Source organism: Lampris incognitus, chromosome 2 (genome assembly GCF_029633865.1).
Source record: "Lampris incognitus isolate fLamInc1 chromosome 2, fLamInc1.hap2, whole genome shotgun sequence".
NCBI classification, from domain to species: Eukaryota; Metazoa; Chordata; class Actinopteri; order Lampriformes; family Lampridae; genus Lampris; species Lampris incognitus.
The window spans coordinates 95,150,115-95,170,133 of NC_079212.1; the positions used below are offsets into that span (position 1 = coordinate 95,150,115).

The following is a 20,019-nucleotide window of genomic DNA, read 5'->3' on the forward strand; positions in this document are numbered from 1 at the left end:
ATATATATATATATATATATATATATATATATATATATATATATGTGCTTACAGTGGCATCTGTACAGTTTCAGTAGCTGTGTGATGCTTACAGTGGTATCGGTACAGTTTCAGTAGCTGTGTGATGCTTACAGTGGCGTCTGTACAGTTTCAGTAGCTGTGTGATGCTTACAGTGATATCTGTACAGTTTCAGTAGCTGTGTGATGCTTACAGTGGTATCTGTACAGGGAATTGGTACAATGTGCAGCATGCAGGTATCTGACCCTATTCCAACAGCTTTGCTGCCACCACATAACAACTAGGTTAAACATCTTCAAAGGACAGGGAGGAAAAATGCATATCCCATTCAGAGACTACAGATAGATATATTTCACCTCGGTATTACAGGCATCTCACAAATGACCACAAAACAGAGCCTGTATTGATCTGTCTTACTAAAACATTGCAAATGAACTGAATAAACTCATTTGCCCGACCAAGATAGATCTCATCTGTTATGTTCATTTTTTTTCAGAGCAAATAAATAAAGATGATAAAAATGTGTGTTCTGCAGAAAACAAGATATTCTATGGTTTCATGGCCTCAAAGGGGCATGGGGATTATTGCATCTAAATACATAAAATACATCCAATACATGTATTTCATGCATGGTTTTAATGCATAAGATAATGGGGAAATACATCTGAACCTTGCTCCAAATGCTGTCATGGTAGTAGTACTCTTAATCAAGATTCGGAAGTGCAAATACATTAGTGCTGCTTTTAGTGTTCCCATGGAGGGCTGCATGGCAGTAAAGAAGGCTAGGAGGGAGAGTTCAGGTTGACACCATTATCCTCCTGGCATCGACACACGCCGTATCCCTCTTTTAATGCAGTGCTGTTGACTCGATTCCAGTAGAGAAATTATATTTATTCGCGGTGCCAAGCACGTAGCTATTCTGTATTCTTTCAGTAAACCTTGGTACTCTAGGACACACTGCAGAAAGCATGCTTAATCAGCACAGAAAATCAAACACACAAGGGAAAAAAATTATATATGTTGAATTATTTCCGTATCTCATTGGCAAATAAAAATCATATTTTGGCCTACTTTTGCATGTTTTAACTGCAAAGCTAGGGACTTTTCCCTGTTCGTTACTGTGGTGGTCTATGTAAAACTGCACAACAAGGAGATACATTGAGCCCTATATACATTTTGAGTGGCAGTGGGGCCTTACCTGACAGGCTTGGTAGAGGAGCTGGTGCTCAAACTTCTTGATGCCGAGGATGTTTTGGAACATCTCGTAGAGCTGCTCCTTGCTGAGGATCAGCTCGGAGGCCGCACTGGCCGTCATCCGTTGCTGGGCCTTGCGTGGGTCCTCGTCGCCGCGGTAGATCGTGTCGAACTTGGCCATCCAGGAGCTGAGCACAGTCTCCTTGCTCAGGCCGTCGATCTCTGGGAGGCTTCGCACGCGCTTCTCAATGTGCCTCTTGAACACTTCCCTGCAGTCGTTGGCTGAGAAGCCGCCGCTCTGGACCATCTTGGCCACACGGTCGCTCTTTAAGAACACCTGTGTTGGCAGAGATCAGCGTCAGTGCCTTTTGTGTGTGTGTGTGTGTGTGTGTGTGTGTGTGTGTGTGTGTGTGTGTGGCAGTGGGTGTGATAGGGTGGGGGTGCTACATCAAGATCTAGATTAAGCAAAGTGACTTACAGTATAAGTGTGCTGCAAAGCTTTAAAAAAACTGCATGTGAGAAAACACAGTCTTTCTTGGACCTTAGATAATGCTGACCTTGATGTGGTGTTGCTGTGAATGTTTGTGTTCATTCTACTAATTCTACTTGTTTTATCGACTTGTCGTTGTGTGAAATTTAACCATTTCCAACCACTACACACTGTTACAATTTATCACACATATGGAAGAATATTCTTTTTTCTTTTTTTTGGACTCCCCCCCTTTTCTCCCCAATTGTACCCGGCCAATTACCCCACTCCTCTGAGCCATCCCGGTCACTGCGCCACCCCCTCTGCCGATCTGCAGAGGGCTGCAGACAATCAAATGCCTCCTCCGGTATATGTGGAGTCGCCAGCCGCTTCTTTTCACCTAACAGTAAGGAGTTTCACCAAGGGGGGGGGACGTAGGGCGTGGGAGGATCATGCTACTCCCCCCAGTTCCCCCTCCCTCCCGAACAGGTGCTCCAACCAACCAGAGGAAGCGCTACTGCAGCGACCAGGACACATACCCACATCCGGCTTCCCACCCACAGACACAGCCAATTGTCTGTAGGGATGCCCGACCAAGCCGGGGGCAACACGCCGATCCCCGTGTTACCCTCATGTTTTAAATAAGATCAGTTTGTGTAGAGTCAGTAAGTAACAGCAGTCACTGTGGATACTGTGACGCAGGAATGGGAGGAAATGAATGCCGCGTTTGCAACAGGGGCGGTCAGCATCCGGGGTAAACCTCTCCCTCCTGGAATGACAGACGGATGGAGACAGAGGCGGACGGAGGTGTTGTCACACAGCACTGGACTGAGTTTCCATTACTCTGACACACACACGTCGTGTCCTCCGCTTCTGTTATAGCCAAGGAACAGTTCACTAAATCTAAACCCACAACATGTTGGTGGTTTTCCCTTTCCACGTGTTGTGCTGGAGAACAAGGCCCCGATGGTTGAAGTAAATTAGATGGTGAGTTCAGTCGATGTTTCTGACTGTGGCAGTTCTGTTATTTCAGGTCACTGTTTTGATTTTTGTTTTTTGGCAAAGACAGAACGGCAAGTACCCTGGGGTAGCCCATAATTTGGGGTAATAACGAGGGTCCTCGCTGTTTGAATGGAGGTGGCATTTGGTGTAATTAAAGGAAATGACCTCCCGCCCCTTTTTTTTCTCCCCAGTTATACCCGGCCAATTACCCCACTCTTCCGAGCCATCCCGGTAGCTGCTCCACCCCCTCTGCCGATCCGGGGAGGGCTGCAGACCACCACATGCCTCCTCTGGTACATGTGGAGTCGCCAGCCGCTTCTTTTCACCTGACAGGGAGGAGTTTCGCCAGGGGGACGTAGCGCATGGGAGGATCACGCTATTCCCCCTCAATTCCCCCTCCCCCCTGAACAGGCGCCCCGACCGACCAGAGGAGGCGCTAGTGCAGCGACCAGGACACACGCCCACATCCGGCTTCCCTCCCGCAGACACGGCCAATTGTGTCTACCAGACCAAGCCGGAGGTAACACGGGGATTCGAACCGATGATCCCCGTGTTGGCAGGCAATAGAACAGACAGCTACGCTACCCGGATGGGCGCCCTAGGAGGAAAGGACCTTTGATTTGAAAAATTCATGGTTTTGCCTCTGCTATTCCGAAGGCCTGGAATTATTTGATTTAAAGCCCCATTAAATAAATGCGTGTAAATTATTCAACTCTCATCTCCCTCGCCACAATTTTTGTCTATTTCACGTTAACAAAAATCACAACAACAAAAAAACGTATACTGAGATTTGTAAACATTTTATATTTCAATTAAACGTGTTGGCAATCACTTTAAAGGATAAATGTATTGCTGTGGCTCTTATCCTCTAATACCGCAGCTCTGCGCTATCTCTCCATCGCGTGTGTCTGTGATGGGTAGGTCTCCTACCATCGCCACCGCGTTCTCCCAAAACAGTGTGCCTACTGGCGACGTCTCCCGCGGAGGACTGACAAGCTGAGAAGATGGCGGCCGCATGGCGCGCCAGCTCTGAGTCATCACCCTCCTCCTCCTCTTGAACGTCTTCAGCCGCCATCTTGCAGCTCCGCAGTCACAGCGCTTCCGTTTCAAGAAGCGCGACGCGGCAGCTTTCTGTCACACGTCACAGCGGAAGCTGCCATTACACCGACTCGGTTGCTCGGCAACGCCTCTGCGCGTGTACACGATTCCTGTTACCGGGTTATCGGCAAATCTCGCGATATATCGACAGCGTGTTACGACTCCCTTCCCCTCCCCATCTTAATGCACGTTTTATATTCGTGATTATGATTTTATTTCCGGAGAAAGACTGCGACTCAGGCTCGCTCTGTGCATGTGCATTTGTGCGTGTGCGCGTGTGTGGGGTGGGGGTGGGTGCGTGGCTAATGCGGGCTAATTTGGAGGCAGGAAGTGCATAATTGTGCTTGGCAAGTCAAGTGACTGTGATTCAGACGTAGGGGGTGGGGAGGGGGCATGAGATATACGCTGTTACCTCGTAGTAGCTCTGCACAGCGTTGATGAATGCCTCGTCAGCCACAATCTGCGTGTCTCCATTGAGGAAGGCCTGGAAGCGGTCCTTGGTCTGCTGGAGCTGTTGCTTGGTTATCTGTGCAAAGCAAGGACAAACAGAGGACCCTTCAGCGGTGCAGCAGGGGAACGGGAGGGGTGCCGCTGCAAACAATGGATCACGTTTGAGATATTAAAATAAGATTAAAAAAGGGGGGCGAGATTTAAAGAAGAAAAAAAGCAGTTAAAATATGCACGTTTCTGACCAACAGACACGTTGTGCGTAACGGCACAGACACAGACTAAACACACGTCATACATACATAAAGACATAATTTTTTTTCTCTTCCTTTTTCATTTGCTGATAAAGACCGTGAATATGTTACGTTTCATCTTCCGGCCGGGGCAGGCGGTACCCTATCTTTTATTAAAACAGTAAGTCAAAGTCGGCGCTGGAATATGCGTAATGAATTCTCTGCAGGCACCGCTTCAGCTCGAATAAGACGATTCGCCGTTTCAGCGGCGTAATGGCGTTTCATGCTCTCCCGTGTCCTCGCACGCAGGTCTGCATGAAAGAGCCGACGGCTTGATATTCATCCACGGTTCCTGCCGAGCCTATAACCCCGGTGCACACAGGCGCGGGCCGGGCCATCTCTCTCCGAGAGCGGGGCCTTCATTACGCAGTCCAAAGTCAGGCATGTGATGTGTCTATACACCCATTTCACGCTGCGGCCATCTTGGATTTTAAAAAAAAAACAAGCGGTGGGAACTTAGCCACGCCCCCTTCTTCATTGAAAACACTACCATCCTGCAACTCCTATCAAAGAAGGGAAAGAGATAAGTCTATATATGTGTATATGTGTATATATAGTATATATACATACACACACACATACACACACACACATATATATATATACATACATATTCACTAATCTTTCAATAGTGGATAGCTCTGTTCTGACACATCATCTTGATAACAGGAACATGTGTGGATTTATATTGCTTCCCACATGTATGACATATCCTCATGTGTCCAGTGAGGTTTGGGCGACTCTACCTGATCATGACTACGACGTGAGGCCCCTTTCTTTGGAAGACGCAGTAAAGAAACGCATCGCTTTCCTGGAGGACGAAAATAAAAAGCTGAAAAGTGAGCGTTTTGGTCTAGAACGCTTCCAGTGTGCGCCCGATCTGATCAGGTTTTACACTGGTTTTAAGGATTACCACACCCTCAAAGCACTCTTCCTAGCTTTACAGCCTACTGCAGAGTCCATGGTGCGATGGAGTCAAACGCAAAGGAACAGCCATAACCTAGAACACATTTCTGTGTCTGGCTTCCATGCAGAGCATTTATCGCTGATTGATCAGTTTTTCCTATTCTTGTGCTGTGTGAGGCAGGGCTTTTTTGCTCTGGATTTATCTGTACGATTCAATGTGTCGCCGGCCACAGTCAGCAGGAACTGTACGACGTGGGCCACTATTTGCTCTTTATGCTCGGGACCCTCCCAATATGACCTAGTAGAGCAGCAGTAGACGAGCTAATGCCACCAGTATTCAGGGAATTCTACCCAAACACAAGAGTGATACTAGACTGCACAGAGATCCGCATCGAGACAGCTAGTTTGAAGGTTTTGAACACCATGACATACTCCCATTATAAAAGTAACACTACACTGAAATCCCTAATTGGGATCACTCCCTCAGGGTCAGTTAGCCTGGTAAGTAATCTATACACAGGATGTATTTCTGATAAGGAGATAACTAAGAGGTCAGGTGTTCTGGACCTCTTAGAGTCAGGTGATGCGGTCATGGCCGATAAGGGCTTCCTTATCAAAGACCTGCTCGATGAAATAGATGTAAAACTTGTCATCCCTGCATTTTTAGGCCCAAGTGGACAGTTTAGCTGAGACGAGCTCACAGACACACAGAGTATTGCTGGCTTGAGAATACACGTCGAACGGTCAATAAGACGCTTAAAGGAGTACCACATTTTTGATGGAGTCATACCCCTTTCACTAAGTGGAACAGTCAACCAACTGTGGATTGTGTGTGCTCGCCTAACACATTTTCAGGGACCACTGTTTTAAACCTTCGTTAAATTCAGCTGACAAGAAAATAGTGCACACAAACCTTAGCTAGATTGAAACATATTTAACTTCATTTCAGTACAGTCCCATTTTTTAGCCCACACCTTGAGATGAGCAATCACTGTCTTAGTTTAGAAAACAATTGATGATTTGAGTTGGTAGCCAGTTCCAGTTTATTGCTACAACAGAATGACAGTTGACCCAACATATTTTAGTTTAAAATGAACCAACAGTTTTGTTAAAGTTAAAGGACAAAGAATGAAAATATTGTCGATGGGACAATCTAATGTATAAATATTGAATGTACAGTATAAAAATGAAATGTATCTTATTTGTTATTTTATTGTGATTAAACAGCTTCTTTGAATACAGCCCTGTGTGTGTCTCTCCTCACTGGCACAGGAGAGGCAGAAAGTACTGGAAGAAGAAAAGATCCAGCTTAGTTTTCATATTGTGGTAAATGACGGTAGGCGCTCGAGGTTGGTAGTCCAAACCATGTTTGCTTCTGCTGGCCCCGGCTGCATTGATTTCCGATTGAGTAAGAAGAGGGCGTGGCTAAATTCCCACCACTTGGTTATTTTAAAATCCAAGATGGCCGCGGCGTGAAATGGGCGTATTAACACGGTGTGTGGGTGGGGGGGCGGCGGCACCGGGGGAGGAGGGGGCACCAGCACTTCAAGTATGGCCTCTGTTCATTCTGTGTTCAACCGAGTATGTCGAGTGACAGACTTCGGTGTGGGAGTGGGTTGGAAACGTATCCACATCTCGTGTGCCTGCGAGGCAAACCTCAACACCATCTGTGTGTCCATTTCTAACGCTGCTCCCCCTCCCCTCTCTCGCAGCGACTTACAAACCGATGGACGCTTCTTCTCCAGAAATGCATTTTTATTTTTATGCAAATAGAGGCGCGGTGTGAAAGTTCAACACTCGTACGAAACCCACACACGCTCGCACGCGCGTATTGGAGCACAAATCCAGCTCTTAAATCGCTGCGCTTAGAAGCCACCCCTATTTCATCCATCGCAGCATACGGCCGTAAAAAGACGAAGAAGAAGAGAGAGAGAAAAAAAGAAGAAATGTTCACCTCACGGTGCGAGTCTCTCTCTCTTCATATATTCCTGAAGCCTTCCTGCAGCTCATAAGTGAGATTGCATCCAGCACGGAGACTCGTCAGAAGCATCAATACGTTGTTATTATACTGTAACGTGCATGGATAGGTAGACACGTTGGTCCTTGACTAACGGGTGGGACCATTTAGTCCACTGGTTAACGTTGTCGCTTGCGGTGTGGAAGCCACGGGTTCGTGTCCCGGCTGTGGCGGTTCCCGGACTGCCCCCCCGAATTCGCTACAATATTTACCATGGCAGCTGGATGCTAGAATAAGGACAAGGTGACCTCAGCTGAGGTCAACAACCCGGAAGCTACCGAGGTCAAAAACGTTCACGTGTGCACACTGGGAATCAGCCTTGTCTAGGAAGACATTTTAGGGAAGTCGGCATGCCCGTCCTCGGTTCTTCGCAAGTGAAGCATCCTGTGTCTGTTGTCAGAAGAGGAGGCAAGACACGTCACGCTTCCTTTGCGTACGGCTAATGGCCCCCATTATGCTTGCATTGACCGTGGTCACGCGGAAAGCGGCTGGTCAAGTGAACGCATCCTGATGAATGTGAAGCACGGGCTCACAATGATTAATGAGACTCTCGTGCCATCCTCATTATGCTCAAGAACAGGTTACCTCAATTACAACTACCTGCTCTCTCTCTCGCTCTCTATTAAGCGATCTTGTTTTCTGACTGGCAGCATCTTCTGCTCATGCAGATTTAATTAGAAGGAGCCGAAAATTCATAGTCATGTGACGAAGGCAATTTAGCACAATACTACTTCTGGATATGAAGCAGGTCAGTTATCAAACGTGACAAGCACAGTAATGAGCGGACAAACAGGAAACAAGACACTGAAATATACAGCAGTGCGGCTCATGTGCAAATCATTACGTAAGAGAGTATGTGACCATGGCTGAAGGAGCTCCTGGGCCTTTATATCCTTGAGAAAGAGTAAAAAAAAAATTTAAAAAAAGACTTGAATCAAGCTGACAGAAATCTGTAAAGGCAAAGCTGGCATAGCTGCCGCCACTCTGGAGCTGAGAGGGCAGATAGCCTCCTTGAATACAGATACACACATTTTCTCTCGCTAAACAGAGGTGCAGCATGTACAGTAAGACTGAGAGCCATCCAAGCCTAGCTTTACTAACAAGCATGCAGCAATCTGCAATGCTGTATTTGGACTGAAAGCATTAAAACAAGAGAAAAAAAGAAACATTGGAGGAGCGTGCCCCTGCATGGACAGTATGAAATATCGTGAGTTCAAGCAGGGGCCATGTGACACTGCTCACACTGGAAGCCGAGCCTGGAATTTAGCATCGGGCCGCTAAGCCCGTCAAGATTTTCTAATTATCGTCACATTTCAAACAAAAGCCTCCCTAAATTACAACTACATCACTCGATGGCCGGATTGGGCGTCACATCGTGGGTATGAAATATACCAATAAGAAGTATAATTAAGTTATACTTCATTAGACGTCATTGGGCTGTCTCTGCTGCAGCAGAGAAGCGCAGCAGAAGACCAGAAGGACAGAAGAAAACTGAGGTTGTGCATATTGCACAGCCAACGTTACAGTATATTGCAGATTTACAATGCAAATAAATCGCAGGACGAGTCCAGGTGTGCAGTGTTATTTTTAGTTCAACGCATGGTGACGCGTGGAAAAAGATGTGCTGCAGTTTATGTAGTCCTAATGGTAGAGCTGGGTTATGGTCAGTTATTCTCAAACAAGCTCAAAACATGCGAGGGGCACTCACGTTTACACCTAAGCCGCCAAAAAGAGATCCTTATGAGGGGATGAACAAGGTTGTGGAGGCCATTTGCCAGCTGCCACAACTACCCATGTTTTAAAGTAGCTCAGTCTTTACTAGGGGGTAAGAATCACGGAGTAACTCATGATAGAGACTATCACGATACGTTGCCCACTATCATGGGCGTTGGAACCGGGGTGGGGGGTGGAGGGGACAAGTCCTGCTCAATGTGGGGGGGCGAACCCCCCCCCCCCAAATAAACAAGAACATCCACTACTAGATATATTGGACATATACTCCCTGTATGTGCCAGCATTGGTGTCATTCCCATCCCACAATATACAAAAGTGTCAGTTATTAACAACAACAACAACAACAACAACAAAAATCCCCCTCCCTCCTGCCAGGGGTTTAAAAACCAGGTCCAGAAAGTAAAAGTCCAAACCATGTATTTCCTCTACTCATGCACTTCACCAGCAGATTCTAGTCAACACCGCTCCTCAACTAGGTAGGGAAAACTAGTTAATGAAATCAGCTGGTTTAGTAACATGGTTGGAGCAAATACACGGTTTGGACATTTACTCTCTGGATCTGGTTTTTACACCTCTGCCTCCTCCCCATGTCTTTGGTACTGGCGGCGGCCCGCTGAGACGCGACACAACTTTTCAAGGCAGCAACGATGAATCCTGCTCTATTCAACACCGCTCAATTCCCTCACAAAGTGTTCTTACCCATTTTTAACAGATAAACATTTCGTTATGACGAAACCTGAGGCGGAAACATACGTATGGTAGTAGCAGTATTTTTGCTAACTCCTGTCAATGCTAGTCAGTGAGCGGGAAGGCTAACTTTAGCTAGCAGAGAAGTTGCGATTGTCACATGCATATAAATTCTAAAGGTTATAACGTTAATAAGGAACGGGTTACATTAGCCTGTAGAACCTGATAATGTAATAAATCCTCGATAATGTAATAACCCTGATAATGTAATAAAAAATGCACTTGAGGCCATTGAAAATGCAATAAAACCTGATAATGTAATAACTTCCTGATAATGTAATAAAGTGCATTTCCCGATAATGTAATAAACTATATATCATAGCTAACCCTAACCCTAGCCCTAACCCTAACCCTAATAACGTCCCGGTAATGTAACAAATTATTACATTATTGGTAAAACGTTTATTACATTATTGGGAAATGCACTTTATTACATTATCAGGAAGTTATTACATTATCAGGTTTTATTGCATTTTCAATGGCCTCAAGTGCAGATTTTTATTACATTATCGGGGTTATTACATTATTGGGAATTTATTACATTATCAGGTTCTACAAGGCCTTATCATATAGCCATGAAACATGTTTTTCTTTGCTGAAAACTGTTGTGAAATGGCAGTTTTTTTATTTCCGGGGGCAAGCATGCCTCCAGACCCCCCTTATAGGGTTTTGTCCCCCCAATATAAAACTCTCTCCTACGCCCTTGCCCACAATAACAATGGTATCGTGATACAGCGAGTCTGCAATACTCGATACATTTCAAGTCCAGTCATCATCTACGATACATCAACATATCTGTGTAACTGAAGAAGAAGAAAATGCCCCTAAAGAGGCAAACAGTAGGAATCATGTATTTATTCACTGCACTGTGGTGGTGTCAGTTTCACCGAATTTGAGAACTGAGATGAAAACATACACAGCAAAGTGCATAGTCTTAGCTTAGTGCCTATTTAACACACACACACACGCACGCACGCACGCACACACACACGCACACTGCAACTTGTCCACGTGTGCCATCATTCCGAAAATCCCCTTTGTTTTTGTTCTTTAAACTTGTGTATTATATGTTACTGTTTTGAGTCATACTGTTATCAATAAAGCTGGAGGGAAAATGATCATGGGGAAAAAACCTTTAGTAAAAATATCGATATTTGGCGCCAGTGTATCAATAATGTCGCAAGAGGAACTATTACGATATATTCATGTATCGATGTTTTGTCCCACCCCCCTAGTCATTATTTGTCAAGACTCTTTTGATGTTACACACATATCTAGCTCAGAGTCCGCTTATGATTTAAGGGGTTTTTTCCCCTGAAATTAAGATGTTTTTAATGGCTTGAAGCCCTAAAATGCAGCATCAAATATACATATAGGCTTTAATGTTTTCCCTTTTTAGCGGTCAGTAACCCCCACACCCACACCCACACCCACCCACCGTCCCCTGAGTATAGGTCGGTCCCCTGAGTCTAGCGTGCTCCTCCCCGGCTGAAAGAGAGCCTTGGTGATCTCTGGTCAGGCTTGTTGGATTACAGGAGGCTGAGCCCTCCCAAAACAAACGACTCAGACTCAAGTAGGCTGGGCCGGAAAATTGAGCTTGTTAGAACAACGTTAAGAAAACGATCAGTTACCCAGCTGTTATTATTCAGTGGATAGTCATCAAGTTAATTGTAGCCCTTTTTGTAGCAACTGGTAAACTGCAACTAATTTAAGCTAGGGGCGGTGTCAGGCCAAATTGTGTCCGGGCTGCCAAAATGTGTCCGAGTGACGTCATCGCAATGCAATCGTTTCGTGACCCTCTTTTTTGGGGGGGGGGTGCTAGCTAGCTAGCTAACTTGTCATTGATGTCAAAAAACATATAATAGCAAATATTTGACGTTTCACTTTAATGGAAAATAGGTTCATAGAACATCTTTATTGAAAATCTGGTCCACGCTACATAGCGTGACAATACATAACGCTAACAAGGTGATCAACCAGTAGATGATTTTTTTTGCCTAAAAGTATGTATTTTTTGTGCTTTTCGAAAAACATTGCCTAATATAAATAATTGCAAGTCGAATATAAAAGGTGACCCTGCGAATGTATTGTACGATGTAGCTAAAAAAGAGTACACTATTAAACCTGCTTTTGCCTGCAATATTACGAGTCTACGAACTACAGCGAGAGAGGAATGTCAGGAATGCGAGCGGTCACGAATGCATTGCGATGACGTCACCCGGACACATTTTGGCAGCCCGCGCACAATTTCGCCTGACATCGGCATGGTGGTTTAGCGGTTAACGCCACCACCTCACAGCAAGAAGGTTCAGGGTTTTGTTTGAGCACATCTGTGTGGAGGTTGCATGCTCTCCCCGTGTTTGTTCGGGTGTCGTCCAGGTACTCCAGTTTCAGATGTATACATTAGGTGAACTGGAGTCGTTGAGGTGTTCTCTACTAAGTGGCTGCATGTGTGGGCCCTGTGATGGACCGGTGGCCCCAAAAGCCTGCTGGGATAGGCTCTGTCACGTTGTGATTATGGGGGTACAGATGATTGACTGATGGATTAATGGGTATTTTAACCTTGTTCTTCATTTTCCATGGTGACTTCCATTCCCTCTGTAGGCGTTAAAGGAAAAAGTCCTAAGAACCGCCCTCTACGTAGGCTGTATGGACGAATGTACCCTTAGGAACGGGGGTGTTCAGTAAATCTCGCGATGGTAGCTCAACAAGTTAAGGTGCACCCCGTCTTTTCGGATAAATCTCTGGGTTCAAAACGGAATTATATTGTTCCAAGCAGTCACTATCTCTTCTTGTCTCTGTCTTTTGAGGCAGAAAAAGGTATTTGAGTAATTCGTTTGTCGTTATAGATTCCTCACAGATCTAAAAACGGTCCACCTAGGAATCAATATCTTATAAAGGCTAAATTCCTCGCAGTCGTTACAGTTTGGTTAGACCCTCATTTAACTTCAGAATTGCCGATCCCCGATGCAAACACTTATCAGCTACACGTACATCTGTGGCAAACTATAAACTCTGAAGATCCATGGGCAGTTTAACTGCTCCGATGTTATCAGGGCTGTGTGTGTGTGTGTGTGTGTGGGGGGACTGCTGACATGTGAGGGGTGATTAATGTCAATGCCCACCATGTCGATGAATCACTGTGTTACACCTCAATCTTGGTAAGAGCCAGCAAGGGAGAATCAATGGGAGCAGAGCAGAGTACCAGGGCTTGGGGGTCCCGGGATGCTGATGAAAATGGAAGACATTCTTTCTAATCTGGCAAGATGTTTACCAATTAGCACAGTTTTCCAATCAATGATGGGGGGGGGGGGGGCTGGGAATGAGCCATATGTAATATGAAACGTAGCAAAGATCTCATGATGTACTGCGGGTTTTTTGGTGATGTTTCAGCTGCACCTGAATTTGACAGATGTACCGCTGGTATTTCAGATAAATGTCAATGTCATCTCTGAGAGCAAGAGACAAACACAAACCAACGTACAAAACCATGCTCGGATGCACACAACAACAAAGTTACTGCAGTTCTGCAGTAGAGTTATGTTGACATACTGTCAGTGTGACCGGTATGCTACATCAGCACAAGCAAAAAGTATTAATAGCTTTGACTTTTCAGGGAAAGGGTTGCGGTGAAAACACAACTGCGTATTGTCAGTGTCTGGATGATTGCCATTATCCCATCTCCTATATTGTAAAGTGTAATCTCTTCAGGAATTAACCAGCGCCCTGCTTTATACAGTTCTCCGGAAAACAAATCTGTACTTTCTATGGAAACTCTCTCAAGGTTGCAATTTGATTTTTTCCCCAATTGTACCCGGCCAACTACCCCACTCTTCTGAGCTGTCCCGGTCTCTGCTCCACCCCCCCCCCCCCTGCCGATCCGGGGGAAGGCTGCAGACTACCACATGTCTCCTCCGATACATATGGAGTCGCCAGCCGCTTCTTTTCACCTGACAGAGAGGAGTTTCACCAGGGGGACGTAGCGCGTGTGAGGATCACGCTACCCCCCCCCCCGAACAGGTACCCCAACTGACCAGAGGAGGCACTAGTGCAGCGACCAGGACACATGTCCAAAACCGGCTTCCCACCCGCAGACACGGTCAGTTGTGTCTGTAGGGATGCACAACCAAGCCGGAGGTAACACCGGGATTCGAACAAGAGATCCACGTGTTGGTAGGCAACGGAATAGACCGCTACGCTACCCAGTCGCCCAAACGCAATTTAATTTTGACAAATTGTTGGAGAGGTTTGCAGAAATTTGGCACTTGAAGATTCCTGAAGAGTTTCAGATCTTCTGGGATGTGGTGTAGCTTTCACCCACACAAACAGAAACTCAACACTACAACAAACTGACTACAGTTTCTAGCCAACGCAAATAACATGTGGCTATAGTTAAACATTATCTCCAGAGAAATATTCAGAATAAGCTGACTCAGGCTTGTTCAGTCTCTTAATGTTTGAACAGCAGAAGTTTAACTGTGCACCAGTAAAAGAAAGGTATTACAGCTGCATACACTGATTTGTACAAATTTACGTGGGCATAAAGGTTCGAAAATGTAAAAATAGGTGATAAAATGACACAACGGCTTTAAAAAGAAGCTTTAAAAGAACTCTGATTATTTTCCAAAAAAAAAACATGGAAAAAATATAATTTTGCATTACATTAGTCAACAACATTACGCTATCAGCAAAATCGACGGCCAAAAACCTTAAATGTGACTGCATGATTTTAGAGTGTAAAATGTTAAAAAGACATTAAAAAGATATTAAAAATATATCTTCCGGTTCCGGTGTGGGAAGATGGCGGCGCGAACTTAAGTTTGCAGCGGCCTCACCCACGACCGTCAATGCAGTGTCTTTGTCCACGTCTAAGTGTCTTTGTTTGATGGCTGGGAGAGCTGGCGCTGGATCGGCTTGAGAGAGCTTGGTCTGCTGCATCCTGTGGGCCCAGGGACCACGACCCCGCCCGGAGCTGCGCCCAAAGAGGAAACACCGAGGGCGGACTGACAGGACGCGGAAGCGGGGCAGGCTAAGCTAACTGCTAGCCCACGCAGACCGGCAGTTCCGATAATACCGAGGGCGGTTTGGCGGCGGCCTCGCCTAGTGTTGTTGGTGACGTCATGTGTAGTGCGGGGAGGTGTGTCAAAGGTGTCTGGCTGGGAGAGCTGGCGTTGGATTGGGGGGGGGGGCTGGTCTGCTGCGTCCGGTGGGCCCAGGGACCACGGCCCATGCATGGAGCTGCGTCCAGGAGGAAACTCCGATGGCGGTCTGACAGGATGTAGAAGCAGGGCAGGCTAAGCTAACTGCTAGCTAGCCGATTCAGACTGGCAGTTCCTACAGTCATCCTGGTGTTAGTTCTGTTGCACAGTGATTTTTGTTTTGTTGTAATTTGATATATGTGTTCCTATAGTTTTTAGATGTGTGTTTGTCTTTGTGTTGCACTGCTGTGGGCTGGGGGAAACGATACACATGAAATGATATGACAAAGTGTTCCTGATTCCTGATAATTCAGTTCAATTCAACATATTGTCATTAAAAACAATGTGCAGGCACAAGTTAAAAATGAAATGAGGGCTGTGGCTTCAGCAAACAGTGCAAGACAGACACAGACAAACACAGCAAACTTAGTACAGATATACACACACACAATGATAAGCAGTTCCCAATGGAAAATAACTAACTCCACATGGCAGTCATCGAAAGATTTTTACATGTCTCGGAAACTTATTGCTCTGCTGTCTAATCTAAAGCTGCACGTACAGCTTGTGCGTATAATCAATTCATATTGAAAAACTGTTTTAAAACATTGTTTTGCGAAGCCTTTCCGCGTCCGCGTGGGCATCCACGAACGCAGGGCGTTTCATCAAATCGTGAATCAGTCATCCATCAAATGCAGTGAGAGATAAAGAGATGAGATTTTAATAATTTAACAGTACACGCCAGATTTGCAGTTAACATCTGATTAATACAGGCTGTAGGGGGAACATGTCCCCAGTGTGTTTAAATTTTGCTGTTTGGAAGCTTTCTGTAAGTAGCTGATGCGCTTCAGCGTCTACGCCTGTGTGTGTTAGCAGCGCATGTGTGAATTATGCATACATTAATTTGTATGTACACTACCGTTCAAAAGTTTGGGATCACATTGAAATGTCCATATTTTTGAAGGAAAAGCACTGTACTTTTCAATGAAGATAACTTTAAACTAGTCTTAACTTTAAAGAAATACACCTCTATACATTGCTAATGTGGTAAATGACTATTCTAGCTGCAAATGTCTGGTTTTTGGTGCAATATCTACATAGGTGTATAGAGGCCCATTTCAAGCAACTATCACTCCAGTGTTCTAATGGTACAATGTGTTTGCTCATTGGCTCAGAAGGCTAATTGATGATTAGAAAACCCTTGTGCAATCATGTTCACACATCTGAAAACAGTTTAGTTCGTTACAGAAGCTACAAAACTGACCTTCCTTTGAGCAGATTGAGTTTCTGGAGCATCACATTTGTGGGGTCAATTAAACGCTCAAAATGGCCAGAAAAAGAGAACTTTCATCTGAAACTCGACAGTCTATTCTTGTTCTTAGAAATGAAGGCTATTCCATGCGAGAAATTGCCAAGAAATTGAAGATTTCCTACACCGGTGTGTACTACTCCCTTCAGAGGACAGCACAAACAGGCTCTAACCAGAGTAGAAAAAGAAGTGGGAGGCCGCGTTGCACAACTGAGCAAGAAGATAAGTACATTAGAGTCTCTAGTTTGAGAAACAGACGCCTCACAGGTCCCCAACTGGCATCTTCATTAAATAGTACCCGCAAAACACCAGTGTCAACATCTACAGTGAAGAGGCGGCTGCGGGATTCTGGGCTTCAGGGCAGAGTGGCAAAGAAAAAGCCATATCTGAGACTGACCAATAAAAGAAAAAGATTAAGATGGGCAAAAGAACACAGACATTGGACAGAGGAAGACTGGAAAAAAGTGTTGTGGACGGATGAATCCAAGTTTGAGGTGTTTGGATCACAAAGAAGAACGTTTGTGAGACGCAGAACAAATGAAAAGATGCTGGAAGAATGTCTGACGCCATCTGTTAAGCATGGTGGAGGTAATGTGATGGTCTGGGGTTGCTTTGGTGCTGGTAAGGTGGGAGATTTGTACAGGGTAAAAGGGATTCTGAATAAGGAAGGCTATCACTCCATTTTGCAACGCCATGCCATACCCAGTGGACAGCGCTTGATTGGAGCCAATTTCATCCTACAACAGGACAATGACCCTAAACACACCTCCAAATTGTGCAAGAACTATTTAGAGCAGAAGCAGGCAGCTGGTATTCTATCGGTAATGGAGTGGCCAGCGCAGTCACCAGATCTGAACCCCATTGAGCTGTTGTGGGAGCAGCTTGACCGTATGGTACGCAAGAAGTGCCCATCCAACCAATCCAACTTGTGGGAGCTGCTTCTGGAAGCGTGGGGTGCAATTTCTCCAGATTACCTACACAAATTAACAGCTAGAATGCCAAAGGTCTGCAATGCTGTAATTGCTGCAAATGGAGGATTCTTTGACGAAAGCAAAGTTTGATGTAAAAAAAATCTTATTTCAAATACAAATCATTATTTCTAACCTTGTCAATGTCTTGACTCTATTTTCTATTCATTTCACAACATATGGTGGTGAATAAGTGTGACTTTTCATGGAAAACACAAAATTGTTTGGGTGATCCCAAACTTTTGAACGGTAGTGTATATATATATATATGTGTGTGTGTGTGTGTGTGTGTGTGTGCAACCGGTTATTTTCTTGCCCGGTGCGGGATTCGATACGGTGTGTATTGCACCACAAGGCGACATCACTAACCGCTCGACTAAAGGGTCAGACCCGTTAGCTAGTGGCTAATGTGTCTTATTAGTAGTTTAAAGCTATATATATATATATGTGTGTGTGTGTGTGTGTGTGTGTGTGTGTGTGTGTGTGTGTGTGTGTGTGTGTGTGTGTGTGTGTGTGTGTGTGTGTGTGTGTGTGTGTGTGTGTGCTACTAGCTACTTTTCAGAGGGAGTACGCCGAGTTTGTCTGTCCAGTTTGTGTGCACGGTGGCCATAAACAGCAGGGATAAAACTCCTTGGACCTTTAATTTCCCCCCTCTAAAACTTCACCAGCACATCTTTTAGGGGAAATGCAGCGTAGCTTAAGTCGCCCTCCTGCCCTCTGGCGTCGCCCCGGTACGTAGTAAGAGCAATTAGCTAATTGACTGCGGGAAAGCTAGCATGGCTCCGTGCAGCATGAACCTTCAGCCGGGCTGAGTCACACAAGCCAGCCCCGGTTACGTAACCTTGACAGGGAAAAGCAAAATGGAGGCGCTCTCCACCACCTCCTCCGTGTCGGCGGATGCGAGGAGAAGGAGCCCACATCGCTCATGCGAGGGAGCTAATGACTTATTCAAATGAGCGGGCGAGACAGCCAAGCTGGAAGTAGTGTATGAAATGTAGCCTGCTGCCCGCGCTACGGCTGATTCCCAGGACACGAGGGCTGTACAAAGCACTTCCTCTATAAAGGGTAATAACGGCTGTTTAGTTTTATTAAGGGTGCTTTTTTTAAGTTAATCAAACGTTGACGTAATTTGTTCCCCCAGAAAATAATGCTTTTGTGTATTTGTCGGTGATTAAGTGGCCAAATGTGCTATTTGTCCAATAAGGAAGCGGTTTAATGGGGCTGTTTCAATGGTAAATCTGCTTTTACAAGCAAGGCTGCTTATTCCCTGCCTCCTATTCAGGCCACTTGCTTCCCTTTCACCACTCCAGCCTGCACATAACTCATGCACCCCCCCCCCCTTATGCATAGAAATATACTGAAAATGCTAAAATACCTTCAGTACCACAACCAAAATACTGTAACGTGCATGGATAAGAAGACACGCTGGCCGCTGGCTGGCGGGTCTGATCCTTTAGTCGAGCGGTTAGCTTTGTCTCCTGCGGTGCGGGCGACACGGGTTCGCTTCCCAGCCGCGGCAGTTCCTGTGGTTGCGTTATCCCCCGATATTCGCTACAATACAAACAATAGGTGATAAGTATGTGTGAGATGCACAGGAAACGAGCAACTGAGTAGATTAAATAATCTAAAAAATGTGATTAAAAAAGGTGCGGAACCTAATAGATGTTTTGAGAGGCAAACAAAATCTATAGTCTCAACCAGTTCACTGACCTCGTTTCACGTTACACGTTAAATGGGAAGATACATCTCCCATAATGAGTTGAGTCGCCTTATTGTGTTTTAAATTCATCGATGTTGCAGAAAAAACAAACAATCAAACGAAGATAATCTTGAAATAATCTGACAGTCCATTAAACGAATCCTAACAAAAGAAAGACGCGCCGTCTTTTTCATCACTGACTTCAGCAAATTTGTGCAATTTAATTTTTTTTTCAAAAATCTGAAAATGCACAAAGGGAGGAAAGTTGTATTGTGCGAGCTAAAGTCCTCATAGTGCGAACATCTCTTAACGCTATTGCATAACACTGGCAACTCAATAGGGTGGAAATGCACCCTCCACCCAGACCACGCACATTTCAGTCATGTTGCAGATGACACCACCAACTCACACCTGATTAAACAGCAAACGCGAGCACGGAGGGGGGGGGCGCTGTGTGTGACAGCCTCCCAAAATAAACCCATGGCAGGCTTAAACAAACACGCCGCGAAAGACCGCGTCCGGGGCACGGTCACAATCCCACATCACACAAGGGCAGAGACGCGGGCTAGGATGGCCCTGCCAGACACTATCGCCCCCTAACATTTGTTCTAAGATCCACAAACACAGGCTTGTCTGAGTCAACAAGACCGCGCAGGCTCAGTAAATAGCCGGGTGTAGCTACGCCACCATGCAAACAGGGGGCAAAGCAGGCAGCGCGGCATCTCAGCTCAGCGAGCAGTCCCCCTGGGGCTGCTTGTCGCATGCAAGGGGCCCCGTTGGACCGGTTTCCTTGTTTGGCAACACCTAAAACCTCCGCCATCAACTCCAAATCCCCACAGCCGCCCCCCCCCACCCCTAAGCCGGAGAGTGCCACGCCCGGCTCGCGGGCTGCAGCTGGTCTCAGCTGGTCCCGCAGGAT

The 20,019-nt window shown here is 45.7% G+C and overlaps 1 protein-coding gene across 7 annotated transcripts in view; it reads right to left on the reverse strand.

The window, feature by feature from the left end:
* cadpsb (Ca2+-dependent activator protein for secretion b) overlaps window positions 1–20,019 on the reverse strand; it is a 95,233-nt gene that overhangs the window by 60,728 nt on the left and 14,486 nt on the right. For all 7 annotated transcript variants that reach the window (XM_056275516.1, XM_056275515.1, XM_056275514.1 and 4 more), the window contains exons 2-3: window positions 4,195–4,308; window positions 1,218–1,550 (exon numbers count right to left, since the gene is read on the reverse strand). In XM_056275516.1, the coding sequence (XP_056131491.1) occupies window positions 1,218–1,550; window positions 4,195–4,308 (447 nt within the window). The remainder of the gene's footprint in view (window positions 1–1,217; window positions 1,551–4,194; window positions 4,309–20,019) is intronic.